This window comes from Carettochelys insculpta, chromosome 3 (assembly GCF_033958435.1).
Source record: "Carettochelys insculpta isolate YL-2023 chromosome 3, ASM3395843v1, whole genome shotgun sequence".
Classification (NCBI taxonomy): domain Eukaryota; kingdom Metazoa; phylum Chordata; order Testudines; family Carettochelyidae; genus Carettochelys; species Carettochelys insculpta.
The window spans coordinates 64,062,008-64,081,178 of NC_134139.1; the positions used below are offsets into that span (position 1 = coordinate 64,062,008).

At 45.5% G+C, this 19,171-nt stretch overlaps 2 protein-coding genes across 3 annotated transcripts in view; one reads left to right on the forward strand and one right to left on the reverse strand.

Annotated features, from left to right (window-relative positions):
• The window catches only part of DTL (denticleless E3 ubiquitin protein ligase adapter), a 37,400-nt gene extending 27,605 nt beyond the window's left edge, over positions 1 to 9,795 (reverse strand). The window contains exons 1-6 of the mRNA XM_074988618.1: positions 9,750 to 9,795; positions 8,996 to 9,121; positions 5,956 to 6,054; positions 5,514 to 5,575; positions 5,305 to 5,425; positions 3,845 to 3,910 (exon numbers count right to left, since the gene is read on the reverse strand). Of these exons, the coding sequence (XP_074844719.1) occupies positions 3,845 to 3,910; positions 5,305 to 5,425; positions 5,514 to 5,575; positions 5,956 to 6,054; positions 8,996 to 9,121; positions 9,750 to 9,795 (520 nt within the window). The remainder of the gene's footprint in view (positions 1 to 3,844; positions 3,911 to 5,304; positions 5,426 to 5,513; positions 5,576 to 5,955; positions 6,055 to 8,995; positions 9,122 to 9,749) is intronic.
• A 386-nt stretch (positions 9,796 to 10,181) lies between these two features.
• The window catches only part of INTS7 (integrator complex subunit 7), a 52,633-nt gene continuing 43,643 nt past the window's right edge, over positions 10,182 to 19,171 (forward strand). Inside the window, exons 1-3 of one of the 2 annotated variants that reach the window (XM_074988620.1) lie at positions 10,182 to 10,362; positions 14,283 to 14,412; positions 18,165 to 18,311. In XM_074988620.1, the coding sequence (XP_074844721.1) occupies positions 10,272 to 10,362; positions 14,283 to 14,412; positions 18,165 to 18,311 (368 nt within the window). In that variant the 5' untranslated portion in view covers positions 10,182 to 10,271. Of the gene's footprint in view, positions 10,363 to 14,282; positions 14,413 to 18,164; positions 18,312 to 19,171 lie in introns of those variants that run through there. The other variant, XM_074988621.1, reaches the window with a different exon arrangement.

Consider the following 19,171-nt stretch of genomic DNA (forward strand, 5'->3'; position numbering starts at 1 on the left):
AACCCTCGATTTTACAGACCTTGATTAAGTGGACTTTGGGAACAACAGACGTTCACCAGCCCCCACCCATTATTCCTGAAGTTCACTTAATTGGACCCTATAAAATCCTTAATTCTGCCCCCCGCACCTCCCCCAAAAATAAGGTGACTTACCAGAGCTGCCGCCACTGCTGCAGCTGGAGGGATTGTCACTTCCAGCTGCTGGGGCTGAAACCTCCACCACAGCCTGGACCACTGCCACTGGAGCTGCCACTTGCTCCTCCCACCAGGCGTGGGCATGTACGTGGGCAAATGGCACTCACACATGTGCCCCACCCCTGGGGTGGGAGGAGCGCATGGCAGCTCCAGCTTCTCAAGATCGCAGAAGAATCTCCAGCCACAACAGTCTCCAAGTTGCAACTCTGGCTCCAGTGGCAGCAACTCTTACGAGTCTCCTGCATTTTTTTAGGCGTGGGTGGGCGGGCACTAGGACGATAGTAAACCCTCGGATTTAATGGACTTTCATGTTTAATGGATGCTGGTCCCCCGCAGTAGTCTGTTAAATCGAGGGTTTACTGTATTTCCTAGACCCAATGGCAAAGCTGGGTTTGCGGCCTATCCTGGACCTCAGGGGAGTCAACAAGTTTGTTGTTTCCCACAAGTTCTGTATGGTTTCCCTGGCCACCGTTATTCCCTCCGTGGATCTGGGGCACTCGTATGCCACTCTCAGCTTGAAGGGTGCTTATTTCCATATCATGATCCAGCCTCCCCGTCAGCATTTCCTGCGGGCCACCTGCACATTCAGTTTACACGCCTTCTCTATCGGCTCTCCACAGCCCCCTCAGAGTGTTCACCAAATACATGGTGATGGTGGCAGCCTTCCTCGTCTGCAATGGCATCCAGGTCCACCTGTACCTGGACAACCAGGGGGTCACTTGTTCTGCAAGGGGCTGACTCAGGTGGCTTTCACCAGGGAAACTTTAGACAGGTGGGGTCTCTTGCTCCATTTGGCAAAGTCCTCATTAATCCTGATTCAATGAGTTTACCTGGGCAGTCCTCAACACTGTCCAGGCAAGGGCGTTCTTTTCTGACCATCATTTTCAGGCTCTTGCCCAACTTCTCGCTCCCTGTCCAAGCTCCCAGTCAGCACGGTCCAGATGTGCCTCTGCCTGCCGGACCACACGACAGCATGCACGTAAGTAGTCTAGTCTGGCAGGTTGTACCTTTGCTCTCTTCAGGTATGGTCGGCTTTGGTGTATTGTCTTAGCCAGGACAGCACGGACATGGTCGTCACAGTGCCACAACATGTCTCTAAAACCCTCTGCTGGTGATTAAGTCCCCAGAATGTGCTGATCAGCATTCTCTTTTGCACCCTCCAACCTACAGCATCTCTGGTCATGGACTATCGCTTTGGGCTGGGGGGCCCACCTGGGGCATCTCACTACTCAGGCAACATGGTCAGCAGAGTTGTCTCTCCGCATCAACATGCGCACACTTGGGGCCATTTTCTTTGCTTGTCTGGACTTCCCACTTCATATCTGTAGCTGCTATGTAGCAGTGCTGATGGACAACACCCCAGCCATGTACTATATCAATCATCGGGGGGTGCACACTCCTCCCAACTGTGCTCAGACACTCTGTGCCTGTGGGAGATTTGCACAGCCGACTCTCTTTACATGGAGGCATTCTATCTCCCAGGGGTCCGTAATCACCTAGCAGATTTCCTAAGTTGATGGTTCCTTGCTCATGAATGGTCATTCTGCATGGACATCTTCCACTCTGTCTTCCAACAGTGGGGCTTTCCCTGGCTGGACCTCTTTGCTTCCCAGAATAACCACAGGTGTCCCCAGTTCTGCTTCTTCCCAGGCCTCAGCCTCAGGTCCTTTGCACACCCCTTCCTCATACAGCGGAACTCAGGGCTCCTCTCTGCCTTCTCACCATTCCCCTTTGTGTACAAGGTGCTCCTCAAGGCTTGCAGGGACTCGGGGGATGTTATCCTGATAGCGCCGGCGTGGGATCCTCAGCAATGGTACTGCATGCTGATGGAGCTCTCGGTACTTCCACCCATTTGGCTTCCACTGCTTCTGGACCTCATCACACAGAACCATGGTCACCTCTTTCACCCAGACTGTCACTCCCTTCACCTCATGGTGAGGCAGGTTTGTGGTTAAACCCTGTCGTGCAGGCATGCTCAAAGCAAGTGTGACAGGTCCTCTCCAAACAGCCACAAGCCATCCACGTGGCACTTGTACCTGGCTAAATGGACACGTTTCTCCTACTGGTGACATCAGCCCAACCTCATACTTGTGTGTCTCTCTGTCGTGTAGGTGCTGAACTACCTTGCTTCCTTGGCGCAGCAAAGCCTTGCTTCTTCTTCTCTCCAGGTCCACCTGGAGGCCCTCTCAACCCTCCATGAAGGGGAGGGCGGGCAATTTGTTTTTGCACACTTTCCAATAGCTCATGCATGTAGTGCACTCACACCTAACTCCAGTGGATATGAGCAACAGGTCAAAGAACAACAGTTACAACGGAGAGTAACCATTTTTTCATTCATATAGGCATCATGAGAAGTCTGGACAGCAAAAGCACGGATCAGCAGCTGAGAACAATTTGTATCAACTCTGTGTGCAGCAGACCAATTATTAAACAATTTATAAGAGTCTGGAGGATAACAAGGTAATAAAGAATTGCCAGCATAGATATAAGAACAAACCAGGCCAAGTCAACATTATTTCTTTCCTTGACATGATTATCAGCTGGTGGATATGGAGGAAGCAAGACAAGAGATTTTTCATTTTAGAAGGGATTTTGACAAAGTCACACATACATTTTATAAGCAAACTAGGGAAATGTGACCTAGATGCAATTACTTTGTGTATAATTGGTTGAAAGACACTAAGCAGAAAGAAGTTGCAAGCACTCTGGAGGACAGTATTAGAATTCAAAATGACCCTGACATATTGGAAAATTGGGCTGAAATCAACAAGATGAAATTCAATAAAGTACAAAGTACTGCCCTTAGGAATGGAAAAAAAAAATCAAATACACAACTATAAAGTGGGGGTTATCGTGGATCACAGACTGAGTGTAAGTAAACAATGTCATGCAGTTTAAAAGCTACTATTCTGTTGCACATAAACAGGAGTGTCATCTATAAGGCATGGGAGGTAATTGTCCTGCTCTGCTTAGCACTGAAGAGGCCTCAGCAGGAGTCTTTAGGAAAGATGTAGATAAACTGAGAAGAAGAGCAACAAAAATAATAAAAGGTTAAGAAAACCTCATCTATGAAGTTTAAAAAAACCTGTGTGTGTTTAGTATTGAAAAAAGAGGATAAAGGGGGTACCTGAAAAGAGAATCTTAATATTCTAAGATCTGTTATAAAAGGATGGTTATCAATTATTCTCCATGTCCAGTGAAGTAGCACAAGAAGTAACGGGTTAAATCTGCAGCAAGTGGGGATTTAGCAATAGGAAAAACATACCAACAATAAGAGTTGTTTCATTATGAAATGGGCCTCCCAGAGAGGTGGAATTCCGCTCACTGGGTTTTTTTTTAAGACTAGTTGGATAAACACCCATCGGGAATGAGGCTTGTTTGGTTCTACCTCATCTTAGAGAGCTAGACTCGATGAACTCTTAAGGTCTCTTTCAACCCCTACATTTCAGTGATTATGGCCCACAAAACATATCATTACAGAGACTCAGGCAAATCAGAATCCCATGAAAATGGCAAAATCCATTAAATATAGAAACCAGTTCCTTGATTTTACCACATTAAAACAGCTTTCCCCTCAACTTATCCATGTCCTGTTGAAGGGTCTTCACCTATATTTCAATAAATTGCATAAATCCAATAAGCTCACCTACCTTTTTTGTTGCATCTGGTGTCCCAGACCATGATGTTTCCATCTCTGCCGCCAGTACAGAAGACAGCTGAGGAAAACATATTTATAAGCATCAAAAAGTTACAAGTGTACTGTTAGAAGATTATCTGAAGGCATCACGTTGGTGACAACACCCTACACCTCCTCCGCCCGTCTTAGTCCTAACCCTTAACACAAGGTTTCAGGTTCATAGCGAAGGTGCTAGATTTAGAATCTGAGGAAAGGCAATCTGCTACTTGGTACTGTTTGGCAAAGGTCGGTCAATGTTTTCTTTATTATACTTGCCTCAAAGGCAACAATTAAAGACAATACCATGTCAATATATGAGGAGAACTGAATGATTTGGGGGACCTCCAACTTTAATGGCTTAAATTCGCCTCAGATTAGTGACGACAAAAAGTTACAAGCATTAAATGACCTTTTATCTTGCATATATATCTTGCATATATATAGTTCTCTTGCATATCTTGCTATATATAGTTGAGGGGTGGCCAAAGTTACTGATTTTCTGAGACACATGCAACAATCTTCAGAAGTTCAAGAGCTGAGGTCCCCTGTTGCAATCAAGGCTTCAGCCCCATGGTGGGGGGCGGGGGTGTGTGTCAGGGCTTCAGCCCCACCACAGGCACCTACTGGATTTCACAGCATCAGCCCTGCTCCTGATGAAGCCCTGGCGGGTGTACCCCACAGGACAGAAGCCTTAAAACCCACTTCCCCTGAGAGCAGAAGCACCAAACCCCATCACCCTGCCATTGAGCAGAAGCCCCAAGCTTCACCTACTCAGTCTGGTAGACATAGAAGTGGGAGAAGTGCAACAGGAGCTGCATGAGCTTCACTTTAAGGCTATGTCTAAACTGCGGGATTCTGTAGGGAACCCAGAGGTCTCCTGACAGAAGTCTGCTGCTCTGTGAGCATTCTGCAGATGTCCTGGTCATCCTTGTTCCATGAGGAAGAAGGGATTTCTTGGCCGGCAGCGGTGGCGGGGGACGACGGAGGGGGTGGTTTCCTGACATTTGGCTCTATGGGGTGGGGGCCAAATGTTGGGAAAGTGTCCCCAGACAGAACTATTGGCAGGAGATATGTAAATGCATTGCACAATTTGCATATCTTTTGCTGACAGTTCTCAGAAAACTAGACATAGCCTAACTGTGAAAGTGCCTGCGGCCTGTAAGCTGTGGTGTGTCTACCTCGGCTACAATTCTTTATGTATAAACATGTAGCACAGGCACCCTTATTGACAACTTCAGGCCATAGACCACTAAACTTAAACAGCCTTTCATCCCAGAAGGGGTCTCTACTGGACACAGTTGAGCCACATTAAAAAGACAGTGTAATAAACTTCTCAGGCACTGCCTCTGCTACAGTGGGTTTGGTCTCCAGAGATCTCACCAGCACTAAGATCTACTTTTGTTAAGTAATGGGGAAAGAAACACAAACATTTACCTTTCTCAAATTTAGAGAAAGCAACTGACTTGAGGCTGCACTGATGACCTTTACATATGCCAAGCAGCTCACCAGCCCTCAAGTCCCACATCTTGGCTGTCTGGTCTCCTGAAGCTGTAACCTTGAGAAGAAATGAAAAGATTTAGCCATTCTTTGCAGTCACTCACCCAAGCACAAAAAATTAAGTCTGAGAGCACAAGTCATCTTACAATTCTGTGTTCCCCAGGCACCCAGGCAAGGTCGAAGACAGCATTTGAATGAGCCAACCACTCTGAAGGAAAAACAAAAGCTAAGGTTAGTTCAGCCCACGCAAAAAGTAGGCATCTTAGAAACATACTGAAGAGTAACATTTATTTGTAGAGAACTATGAACAGTTTTTTTAACCCAACATTCTTATGACTAATTTTTGTTACTTGTCATCAGCAGCTTTTCACAGATGCTAAAGGCAACAAGGGAAAATTTGTTTAGAAGAGCAATGCTCCGGACACGCACACAAAACTCCTTTAAAAACAAAAGCTGTGACATTACCAAGAAGGAATGTAAGTATGGCTCATATTTAAGTAGTAGTCAACACAGCAAGAGCACTCTGCTTCTAACAAATCATGGCCATTTTTTACATCAAGTTTCCTTCTTGCTCTGTATTACATTTACCTTTAAAGATCTGCTTGCCAGTGTTTTGGGTTTCAGTATCATACAGTCTAACAAAACCTTCTTCATTTGCAACTGCAAATACATGCTGCAGATCTGAAGCTGAAAGACAAATTATTGAAAATTGTACTATGCATATTAAATAGCTACCTCAATTCCCAAAAGAGAACTGCAAACAAATTACTTCAGTAGAATATACAGCAATTGCACAGGTTTGGAAAAAGTACATAGCAATCTACACTTTTAAAGCATTATATAAATATTAACGCTCCATAACAGAATGTGAATAGCACGTTACCCAACAGAAAACAGAAAGCTTATATGTCCTTGCCAAATGCTACAAAGTGAGACAGTGTCAGAGCCACAGTTTAAACTCAGATATTCCTAAGTAGCAGTCTCCTGCCTTTTCAGTAGTTTATAAAGAATGTCAGAAAGGACAAATTCGAGAGTTAGCCTGCAAATTAGTAAGATGAAATTCAGTAAAGACAAAGACTACATTTAGGAAGAAAAAAAACAAATAAAAAAAAATCAACAAAATGGTTGGACCCTAGTACTGCTGTGAAGGATCTGGAGGTTACAGTGAACCACAAATTGAGCATCAGTAAAAAACATGATGTAGTTGCAAAAACAGCTAATATTCTGGGGTGTATCAACAGGAGTTTCATATGTAAGACGTGGATTATGACTTTCCTGCTCTATTTGGGAATATACAGACATCAGCACAAATGCTGTGTCCAGTTCTGGGCAACATGCTTTAGGAAAGATGTAGATAAAATGAAGAGAATCTAGAGAACAGCAACCAAAATCATAAAGGCCGTGTCTACACTAGCCAAAAACTTCGAAATGGCCATGCAAATGGCCATTTTGAAGTTTACTAATGAAGCACTGAAATACATATTCAGCGCCTCATTAGCATGCGGGCGGCCGTGGCACTTCGAAGTTAACACGGCTCGCCACCGCGCGGCTCGTCCAGACAGGGCTCCTTTTCAAAAGGACCCCACCTATTTCGAAGTCCCCTTATTCCTATGAGCAGATAGGAATAAGGGGACTTCGAAGTAGGCGGGGTCCTTTCGAAAAGGAGCCCTGTCTGGACGAGCCGTGCCAATTTCGAAGTGCCGTGGCCGCCCGCATGCTAATGAGGCGCTGAATATGAAGTTCAGCGCTTCATTAGTGAACTTCGAAATGGCCATTTGCATGGCCATTTCGAAATTTTTGGCTAGTGTAGACATAGCCAAAATGCTACGTAAATTTGACTTATGAGGAAAGGCTAACAGCCATTTGCATGGCCATTTCGAAGTTTCTGGCTAGTGTAGACATAGCCAAAATGCTAAGCAAATTTGACTTATGAGGAAAGGCTAACGGCATACTGAGTCTTGAGAAATGAAGACTGAGGGGAGACTTGATAAAAACCTTCAACTATGTTAAGGGCTGTTGTAAAGAGCATGGTGATAAACTGTTTTTCATGTTCAGTGAAGGTAGGACAAAAAATATTGGGCTTACTGTGCAGCAAGGGGGATTTAGGCTAGATACTAGGAAAAACCTTCTCATGAGATAAAGTAGTTAAATTCTCAAATAGGCTTTTCAAAGAAGGTTGTAGAATTTCAGTCATTGCCCAGAACAGGTTGGGCACACACCTGTTAGGGATGGCTTAGATTTACGTAGTCTTGTGTTGGTGGAGGGTGATGTCCTCCCACAATCCCTTTCTGCCCCACACATCTCTGATTCCATGGGTTTACTGTATTCCAGAACTTTAGGCTCGAAATGCAAAGTGAGACCTTAACTCTCTGTAACTTTTATGGGCCAAATATGCTAGAAAGATGGTTTCTCCATATATGCATAGTAAGGTCTTTGATTTGACCAGTTAACTCAATGTCATAGTAAATTTGGGCTTCTTTGATATATTTGTTCTTTAAATAAATCTGTTAGTGGAAATATTACTTGGACACAAAATGGTTTGATGGTGCAGCAAAAATAGCAAATACCAAAGAGTAAATGAAACAGATCACTTATCGTTTGATGATTGGAAGGCTTTTAACATGATTTTGAAAGTAACATATATAGGAGGAGTGAATTGCTCAGGATACTAGTAATGAGCAGCCAAAGTCTCCTTTCAAGAATGACGGTATAATGCCAGCCCAAATGCATAGTGGTCAAGAGCCATGGACATCTGATGGCTGCCCAGTGGTCTATGGAAAATTAATTGGTTTTGTTCATTTGTCATGGACAGGTACACTGATCACCAAAGCCAGCACCAACTAGTCTTAGTACCGATCACCACCTTGTTCAGTGTTGGCTAATTTTTACATGTATTCGTCCTCTATACCCATTGGTGACCCTTCCAGGCCAGAGTTGGGACATGGGGCAGGAGGGACATATAGAGATTTCAGTATCCAGGGCTCACAAGTAATCCAGCAACTTTAACCTTTGCTGTATTCACAAAAGGACTTAAAAGGCTGTTATTTATCAAAAAGTGATACATATTGATTTTAGCAGCACATCTTTCTCCTCACTAGTTTCCCTTTACTTCTCACTGTGTTCCTAATCCTTATTACTTTATGACCCAACACCAACTGGCCTAATTTTAAACTTGCAAACATCTTAGCTCCACATCAAGACATACTTTGCCTTAGGTAAAGTTCAAATCAAAAGCTACTAGTGTGTAAATGTATTTAAATTATGTACCTGAGCACACTTGATAAAAGGCATAGAAATCCCATGATCCTTCCCAGACTCTATCATACTGCATAGTTCTATTTTATTAAAATAAAACGTGTTACTCAGTTCACCTGAGAGAAATAATAAATTTTTGTGTATCATGTCTATACCTAAAAAGCAGCCAGGGATATTTTGACCCTAAGAGTTTATTCCTTGCAATGCATTACTTGCTCTGATAGATATATCATTAACTGTCTAGTTTACTTTACTCTTGATATACAATAGAGAGCTCTTTGTGAAACTACATGATTACAATATCATTCTGTCTTTAGATGTACTCAGCTTTGATTCTAGCATAGTAGTTTATTTAAAAAAATAAAACCCTTACCTGTAGAAAAAGTGCAACCAAAAGGAGGAACTGGCATTCCCATCTCTCCATAAGAAAGGTACTCATCTAGCTGACTGCACTGATAGCAATCCAAGAGATGCAGTAGGGGATACTGGCAAGGCAAACCTAAAAATAAGAATAAAGTTACATATGTATCAGGAATTCTGACCTACTGAAATTAATCCCAGTCACTTTCTCGGGTCAGAGGTTTGTCCGAGTTTTGTGGCCTCATCCACATTGATACGATTCTCATGGTGCACTTAACCATGGCGCCCAAGTTCTAGTTGAAATGAGAACACTAAACAGAAGAATCCACCACGTGTGCCGGGCATTTGCTTAGGAACAAACGTCTTATGCAGACCTACCAGTCAAACCCTGTAGTGGATAGCTGCGAGCACCTCTCCCGGGCGCGGAACCCCCATTCGTGGGGCAATCTCCCCAAGAGAGCGGGCGGCCCAGCGATGGGACAGCCAATCAAGGATGCACGCAGCATCACGGGCCGCACTAAGGTAAAACAGGCATCCATGGGCCCAGCTCGCCGGGGAAAGAACGGGCATTTGCCCTCCCGCCCGGACACCCCTGCGTCGGGGCCGAAATTGGGCAGGGGGTGTCTGGCTGGGCGGGCAATCCCAGGAGATGCGGGCTCAGCACAGGGGAGACGGGATGCTGCGCCCCGCTCCCGCGGGCAGGAGCAGAGGGTTGGGGTAGTGATCGCAGCACCCGGCGAGGCAGAGTGGGACGGCCCGGTACTCACGCTGCGGCCCCGTCCGGGCCCGGTGGAGGAGCGAGCGGCACAGCATGCTCCGTTATTCACGCAACGATAGCGATACAAACGACCACAGTTGCGCCCGCTCCCGCCACTCGCGCTACCCGCCAAACTCCGCTCCGGCTCGCCATTGGACAGCACAGGGAGGGTGGGGTTCGAGGCCACACCCGCTACCTTCCATTGGCCATCGGCTCGGGGGCGGGCCCGCGAAACTACACCCACTTCAGCCCTCACTGAATCTACGGTAGAGACTGCTTGCACTAAGAGGGGGGCGGATCATTGCACATGCGTAATGCGCATGTGCAGAGAGCCAGGGCGGGAATACGAGTTTAGTTAAGGGCCGGCGCGCAGCTGGCGATAGCGCATGCGTCCCCGGAAGTGGTGGTGAGAACGTGCCGGTAGCGCGGGGACCTGCGCACGGGCACCTGCACGTGACGGGTAGGGACGCTGTTAGCCGCGCACTGGGTTTACTGGCCGTCCTGCGGGGGAGCATCTGGAGTGAGAGGCGCTATGGCCTCCGGCGCTAAGTCCTTCCTGGCGGACGCGGGCTACGGCGAGCAAGAGCTGGACGCCAACTCCGCCCTCATGGAGCTGGACAAAGGTAGTGGAATGCCACAGCCTGGCTGGTTCTGGGGGCGCATGCGCGCGCCGCAGTGGACGCTCTGCCTCATTGAGGCGGGGTTTAGTTTTCGAGGCCGCCTTTCTCCTGTGGGCGGTGGGGCGGGTCTCGGCACGCGCAGTGTCGCGTCCGCAGTCCGCCACCTCCGGCGCTAGCCGGTGCCCGAGCGGCTCCTTCCCCGTGGCTGAATTAGCCTGTGTCTACAGAAGCCGTGAGGCGTCCCTTAGCGCCTGAAAGGCGGCCAGATTCATTGGGCATAAGCTTTCCTGGGCAGAATCCCTCTTCGTCGGATTGTGACACCCCCCTCCTCGCTCCCGTTACTGGTCGGCCTTTGTGCCACCCCAGCGCGGGGCGCGCGGGAGTTTACAACCTACTCGCTCTTCCCTCCCTGGTGTGAGCCGTCCTTGCTGGCACGTGGGGGGTTTCCCTGCCCTGCCACGGCAACGTGCAAGTGCTTTCCAGCAGTGCATCCCGCTGCTTGCCTAATCTCTGTCCCGGGTGTTCCTTCCCGGAGCGCAAGGTGTGTGCCCGACAGTGTCAGAGATTGGGGTTTATTTGAATTAGAGCTGTGTAGTTCTATTGTCTTGCTCGTGACGGCCAAGTGTTGGCCTGACAGCAGAAGGTGACTGGTGCTGACCGTTAGCTCCTGTGGAAGTTCATCACTGGTTTCATCAGCCCCTGAGAGAACTGTCCTGCACAGCTGAACTAGGGAAGATAAGTTAACTACAGTGTTCATCTCAGAGCTTTGGTTGATTTCTAATGTCGGGGGCCTGGCCGGCAGCAGGAGTCTGATCCTCCAATAATCACTGGTGGTCAAAAGCAGATGTACCCAGCCCCCAGTCCACTGTGCCCCTCTGAGCCTGGTTCCCAGATGAGCATGCTGTTTGGGCAGCAGTATGGGTTGTTTCATGCCACTGTGGTGAAGTGACAATACCGGTCTGGGAGCTGGAGTGGAGGGGGTGGGCTAACGCATGCTGCTGGTGACAGCCATTTCTGTTAATCTCCTAGGCTTCTGCGGGGATCTCCCCCTGAAGTGCGTGGTTCCAGGTGGCTGCCCCAAACCCTCCTTTGACAGGGATGTACCGTGTCAGATTTTGGTAGCAGAGGGCTAACCTGTGCATGCCACAATGGTAGTTGGGGGAAGAATGAGGGCATGGGAGGCAAAGTGACCACAGCAGTTTCAGCAGTGTCACTGAGTGTGTCAGCACAAGCCAGGCAGCACATGAGAGCGGTGGTGGATGGACCCTGCCTGCTCTCCCCTCAGCATACAAATCTGTTCTTTCAAGTCACTTTTTCTAAGTCACTTGAAAATTTTCTAGTCACTTGAGAACTTAGCAATAGCTGATAAGACACTGTATCTAATTCCTATATAAAAGAAAGAAAAACAAATATGAGATCCATTCAGCTCTAATAGTAAGGGTACTGGTTAGGCCCGAGACACAACTCTTAAGCAGTCCTAGGTATGAAATTTAAAGGTTCAAACATGAGCAAGGGAGCTACAGCGCCCCCTAGTCCCTCCTAAGTGCACCCCTGTGGCTCTGTTTCCCATCTTAATTTATCTCTGTGAGAGGCAGTAGCTATGTTGGCAGGAGAAACTGTCTGCACTGGCACTGAGGTTGCTGTAAATAAGTTTGACGAAAATTCACGCTCTCTTGAGCAAGGCAGGTATATCAAAGTAATTCTGCAGTGGAGCCCTTCCCTTAGATTTTTGAGTCTAGATCAGGATAATCAATTATTTTTTAGGAAGGTCTACATTTCTTCCTTAAGGTCCAGACTTGAGAGAGAATAATACGAAAAATACCAATAAGATTTTTTTGTGCATTCCAAAGCATCTAGTCATGCAGATTTAGTGCATAATCCACCCTACTACTCTTGAATAAAGCCTTACCACTGAGTAGCAGCGTAGGAAGTGGTAGACAAGTCTGATATGTTTTTGGTAGCCATTATTGCTGAGGAAGTGTGCTTCAGCATTCTGTACCAGTTGGAGTTTCCTAAACACTGATGTTTTCATGCCCATTTATTTTGCTCTGCTGTAGTCCAGCTAAGAGATGATGAAGGTGGTAATAACTGAGGGCAGATTAACTTTACCAGGATTTGACAATCTTCTAGCTAACTAGAAATTATAGAAAGTATTATTCTTGGATGCTGGTTCACAGGGCTTTTTTGCTGGTGGTACAGCCAGTGCTGTGTACTGGCATCTCCGCATGACTGTTTCCCCCCCCCATGTCCCCCTGGCCATGTTTCCCACTTCTGGTAGGGCTCTGTGCCCCAATCATGGAGCTGTGGGGTCCCCCCCCAAGGTTCTCACAGCTGGGGCTGCCAACAGGGCTCTGTGCTCCAGCCAGCACCTAGCCATGGGTCTGTAGGGTCCCTCCCCCCCCATACCCTGGCTGGGGTTCGTGCAGCTGGGGCTGCTAGCAGGCCTTTGGGGTCCCCACACACCTTGACTGGGGTTCCTGTGTCTGGGGCTGCCGTCAGGGCTCTGTGCCCCATCTGGCTCACATGTGCAGGGCTGCATGTTGCATCTTGCCTGCCCATGGCTGGTGCACCCACAGCTGCGGCTGCCGGCAGAGCTCTGCTCCCCGACCGGCTCCCGGCTGTGAGGTCCTGTCCCTCCCCACAGCAACCTGGCCAGGGGCGAGTACCAGCACCTTTATTTTAGAAAAATAGTGCTGCTGATAAATAAAAACTGTACTGCTGGGGCGCCTGCATGGCCCCATGGTATGCTCACATTTTTATGGCTGACTTAGAAGAGGGTTTCCCCAGCTCCTGTCCCCTAACATACTTCATTTATTTATGTTATGTTGATCATGCCCTCATCAAATGGACCCCTGGAAAGGAGACCCTTGAAGAATTCCACAAGGATTTCAACAATTTGCATTCCACCATCAGTCTCAACTTTGATCGTTCCAAGAGATCCATTCCCTGGACACTAAAATACAAATCAGTTATGGTCAAATTAATACCACTCTCTACGGGAAACCCACAGACTGCTACTCTTACCTGCATACCTCAGCTTCCATCCAGGCCGCATCACATGATCCATTGTTTACAGACAGGCCCTAAGATACAACTGTATCTGCTCCAATCCCACTAATAGAGACAAAAAACTAGAAGATCTTTACCAAGAATTCATAAAACTTTATTGCCCACTGGGAGAAGTAAAGAAACATTGACAGGGCCAGATGTACCCCCAGAAGCTAGCTGCTTTGTGATAGACCTAAGAAGGAAAATAACAGAGCACCACTTGTCATCACTGATAGTCTTCAGCTTAAAACACCTCCAGTGAATTATTGACAATCTACAACCTATATTGAAACATGAACCTCACTCCCTCAAGCCTTGGGTGACAGGCGTTGTCCTTCCTGGACAGCCACCCAAACTCAAGAAAATACTCACTAGTAGGTGTACACTGTACCACAGATACACTAATCCAGGAACCTATCCCTGCAACATTACCCATTGCCAGCTCTGTCCAAATGTCTATTCTAGAGACACCATTGCCTGAGTAGTCCTGTAATCTTCAAGGGAACTGCTCGTGTGGTACAGTTAAATGTGGGGTTAGGTTTTTTCAGGATCAGGGATAGCTGATGGTTGTTCTCATTATTCATACAAATGTTTAATCCCTCTTTTTGAAAATATTCAGCTAAACTTTCTGCCTCAGTGGTCTCTTGTAGCCATGGGTTTTCCAGAATAACTGTACTGTATATGTTTGGGGAGTGTTTCTTTTTAACTTTCCACTTGTATTTTACAAGAGAGTAAATAGCCCAATTTACATCCCATATTAGATTCCATTTATGCCCCCATCTGATTTCCACTCTAGATAATCTCGTATTTTTAAGTATTTCTTCAGAGTAAACCATAGCTATACTGCTAGAAAATAATTATTGTTTTTCACGTAGGCCTCAGATCTGGAAAACTTGGGGAGCAATGTGAAGCTGTTGTCCGTTTTCCCAGGCTCTTTCAGAAATATCCATTCCCCATTCTCATTAATTCTGCATTCCTAAAGCTGGCTGACGTTTTCAGAGTCGGGTAAGTAGAATATTGCATTGCTTCACATCTCTGATCTTCAAGCAGCATATTCTTTTCTCTGATCTGTGTTCCTTTTGAAGCGTAGGTAGTCTTCCTACTTCACAGCTGCTATTCTGTTAAGAGATTCGATGGATTCTGTTTGGAGCCAGTTGATGGTATCTTCAGTGGTTTGGAATGGTAGCAAACAACTGAAGGCAATATCTTTCTGTCCTCCTAATGCTGTGTGTGTAGTGGAATTTTCCCCAGTTACAGCCATTGCTGACCAGCTAGTAATGTAGATGCACTGCTACAAACTCTTAATATCAACAGGATCAGAGGGGTCTTATGTTAAAACACATCAGGTCTTTATTAAGTAAAGCCTAATCTGTAGCTGTTTCAAATGAGAAGTTGCCATTGGTGTATGTAACAGAATCACAGTTGCTCTGTAAGTTATGAATATTGTACAGTGGCCTGGTTGTTGGAATATTTACTGTATGAATATATTGGTTTAGTTTAATGGTGGCTCTCAGGAAAAAAACAAGGAGGAAGGAAACCAAGTTGCTTATCTTAAGGTAAACACTTTTGGGTTGTTAAATATATAATGGAATTACTAGAAAATACTTGCACATAGCTGTCATCAAAAGGACTACAGCAGTTTGAAAGAATACACTCTCTTGAGACCAGGGAGCGATTTGGTTAGAGACATATACACATGGGAATCATGGTGCAGGGTCTGAAGGAGGTAGACCTGCCTTATTATTGCCAAATGGTAGAGGATGGGTGAGATAGACAAACATTAAGAATTGGTTTTGAAATCCTTTTTCTCTAAATTCTTTGTTTCTGTTGCTAAATAAACAATATTTTTCTAAGAATATACAGGTTGAACCTGACCGATGCTGAATGAGAGAATTTGCCGGACCACTGGAATAAATTGCCTAGGGAGGTTGTGGAATCTCCATCTCTGGAGATATTTAAGAACAGGTTAGATAAGTGTCTGTCAGGGATGGCATAGACAGTACTTGGTCCTGCCATGAGAGCAGGGGGCTGGACACGATGACATCTCTAGGTCCCTTCCAGTCCTAGCATTTTATGATTCTATGGGAGGTCAATATTGTCTAGCACATTACCAACACTTCGATTGCGTGTTGGGCTCTTGGACAACATTTAGGGGTAAACTGCCGCTAAATAACAGACAGCACAGAACACTGAGAACCAGGACTGGTGACTGTTAACGAAGTTTATGAGACCACGGGAGACGTGGCCATAACCATGATATATGGTGGTCCGGCTAACTAAAATCATACCAGATTACAGATGTTGCTGGATAAGAGTGCTGGATTAGAGTGGTTCTACCTATAGCGTTGAATACTAACCGAGAGGGAGCCGTGCTAATCTATACACTATCAAAACAAAAAGCAGTCAAGTAGCACTTTAAAGACTAGCAAAATAGTTTATTAGGTGAGCTTTCGTGGGACAGACCCACTTCTTCAGACCATAGCCAGACCAGACCAGACTCAATATTTAAGACACAGAGAACCAAAAACAGTAAGCAAGGAGGACAAATCAGAAAAAGATAATCAAGGTGAGCAAATCAGAGAGTGGAGGGGTGGGGGGGGGAAGGTCAAGAATTAGATTGAGCCAAGTACGCAGATGAGCCCCTATAGTGACTCAGAAAGTTCCCATCACGATTTAGACCATGTGTTAATGTGCCGAAATTGAATATAAAAGTCAGCTCGTCCACTTCTCTTTCCAAAACGGTGCGATAATGTCTCTTCAGTAACACACATACCTTGAGGTCATTGACAGAATGTCCCATTCCATTAAAATGTTGACTAACTGGTTTGTGGATCTGGAGCGTTTTGATGTCTGTTTTGTGCCCGTTGACCCTCTGGCCAGAGGGTCAGGTCTTTTGGTTCTACCCTCTGGCCAGAGGGTCAACGGGCACAAAACAGACATCAAAACGCTCCAGATCCACAAACCAGTTAGTCAACATTTTAATGGAATGGGACATTCTGTCAATGACCTCAAGGTATGTGTGTTACTGAAGAGACATTATCGCACCGTTTTGGAAAGAGAAGTGGACGAGCTGACTTTTATATTCAATTTCGGCACATTAACACATGGTCTAAATCGTGATGGGAACTTTCTGAGTCACTATAGGGGCTCATCTGCGTACTTGGCTCAATCTAATTCTTGACCTTCCCCCCCCCACCCCTCCACTCTCTGATTTGCTCACCTTGATTATCTTTTTCTGATTTGTCCTCCTTGCTTACTGTTTTTGGTTCTCTGTGCCTTAAATATTGAGTCTGGTCTGGTCTGGCTATGGTCTGAAGAAGTGGGTCTGTCCCACGAAAGCTCACCTAATAAACTATTTTGCTAGTCTTTAAAGTGCTACTTGACTGCTTTTTATTTTGATACTTATAGTGTGTTCGCTGTATGCTCCACTACTAGTCTCAGCTCCCCAGGGAAGATTTGCAGTGCTGGACCTAGTCATACTTGCTGGGCAAGAGACTGAATCCTGGGCTAAAAGACCCCGTGTATGAGTGGAAGAGCTGCAGAGTTCCAGCCCAGGATAAATATAAGCATGAGACTGATGCTGGGGTTGCGGGGTGCACTCAGAGACCCCAAAGGGGCAGAGGTGCAGCTAGCCCTGTGGTTCTGACAAGGTCAGTGGATGTGTTGTAGACGTGGAAGAGCTACAGGATCCAGTTCTTAAGAGTACATGTATGTGGCAAATAGGTCCCACTAACATCTGAATCTGCTCAGATCTCACTGCAGTACTACTGCTTCCAATATATTTAGCATCATGGCTGTCATTAACTTAGAATCATAATATCCGAGTGTTGGAAGGGGCATCAGGAGGTCATTGAGTCCACCCCCTGCCCAAAGCAGGAACAACCTTAACTAAATTATCCCAGCCAGGAGTTTGTCAAGCCACAACTTAAAAACCTCTAGGAATGAAGATTCCACCACCTCTCTAGGTAACCCATTCCAGTGCTTCACCACCTTCCTAGTGAAATAGCCATCCCCCACTTTAACTTGGACCATTGCTCTACTACTGAGGATAGCCTCTTTCCATTCTCTTTAGAGCCCCCTCTTTCAGAAAGTTGACAGCTGCTATCAAATTGTCCCTCATTCTTCTCTTCTGCAAACTAAATAAATCCTGTCCCTCAGCCTCTCCTTAAAGATCATGTGCTCAAGCTCCTTGAACATTTTTGTTGCCCTCTGCTGGACCGTCTTTAATGCATCCATGTCCTTTCTATACTGGGGGGCCCAGAACTAGATGCAGTACTGCAGATGTGGCCTCAGCAGTGCTGAATAAAGGGAAATAATCACTTTTCTAGATCTGCTGTATGTGTTCATCCTACTGCATCCCAGTATGCCATTAGCCTTCTTGGCTAGAAGGACACACTTGACTTATGTCCAGTTTCTCATCCACTGTAATCTCCATGTCTTTTTCTGCTATACTGCTACTTAAAAGCAGTGTTCCAGGTGAGGTTTCAACTCAGAGCCTCAGCATATCTAATTGTAGTACTGCCCTGTCAATACTGTGTGCTAACCCATTACACAGTTGGATCCCTTCAACAGGAAGAAGGTTAGGCCTCAAACATATACTAATCCTCGTACAAAATAAAGGTAAAAGTGTTTTGTAGTGATGTCTAAATGTAATTTATTAATTTAAATCAATTATAATCGTTATTCTGTTTCACAGCTTTTGTGAATTTCCATTGCGCAGAAGTATATGTAAGTACTTTTTACGTGTCTTCCAACAGAAACAACTTTTTGAGGCTGTGTGTCCTGAAAGTTACTCAGCAGAGTGAGAAGCACTTAGAGAAGATCCTGAATGTGGATGAGTTTGTGAAAAGAGTTTTCTCTGTAATTCACAGTAATGATCCAGTTGCCCGAGCAATCACACTCAGGTATGTCTGTCTTATTTAAAGCCATGTATCTCAAGGCTTTATGTGACAGCTGCTTAGTTAAAAAAGCAAATGCTTGTAACTTCTTTTGAGTCTTCTATAAATTCAAATTAATTCAGCAACATGAAAAATGAAAACTAGGCTGTTTTTCTTTATACAGAAGAAAGTATAACACAGTGTATTAAAGGGAGTAAGAGTAAACCTTTATGACCTGAACAAGGATGATACTAGATGTGTGTTTGAGATGGTGAGAATTGTGTATCTGTAGCAGAGAGCAAAATTGCATCGTGTATATGCAGTGTTGAAGGGTTGCCTGTACAAGTATCTTAATTTGTGTTTTATGTCTTCTGGAGCATATAAAACATGTTTATATTAACACACTTGCGTTTAATATACTGAGATCCAGTGCAGATGCTTCATGGGCCCTTCTTTCAAGAGAGCAGTCCTCATTGTGCCGGATTTTTCAATCCCTGCCTCATTCTTTCGAAAGAGCAGGGGCTGTGTGGACACTCTCTATTGGAAGAGTGGATCAATCTTTCAGTCTGCTTTTTTTGTGTGGATGTGATCATTTGAAAGAAGTTTTTTCAGAAGATCTGATCTGGAAGAACATCTTTCAAAGGATCACTGCGGTGTAGACACAACCATACTGTTCATAAATATGATCTCTCCACTCCTTATACAAACAAATTATTCCAGTTTGACTTACAACAATTAAGTTTTGTATATATCTGACTTCCTGTTTTCACCATTTGTTTTCCTCTGCCTTTATGCTTGAAACTTTCTGCTCAAGTGAACTTGGAGGAAGTTCCCTTCCATTGTTCAAGGTGTAAACTTCTGACCCCTAGGAATGCACATTCAAAATT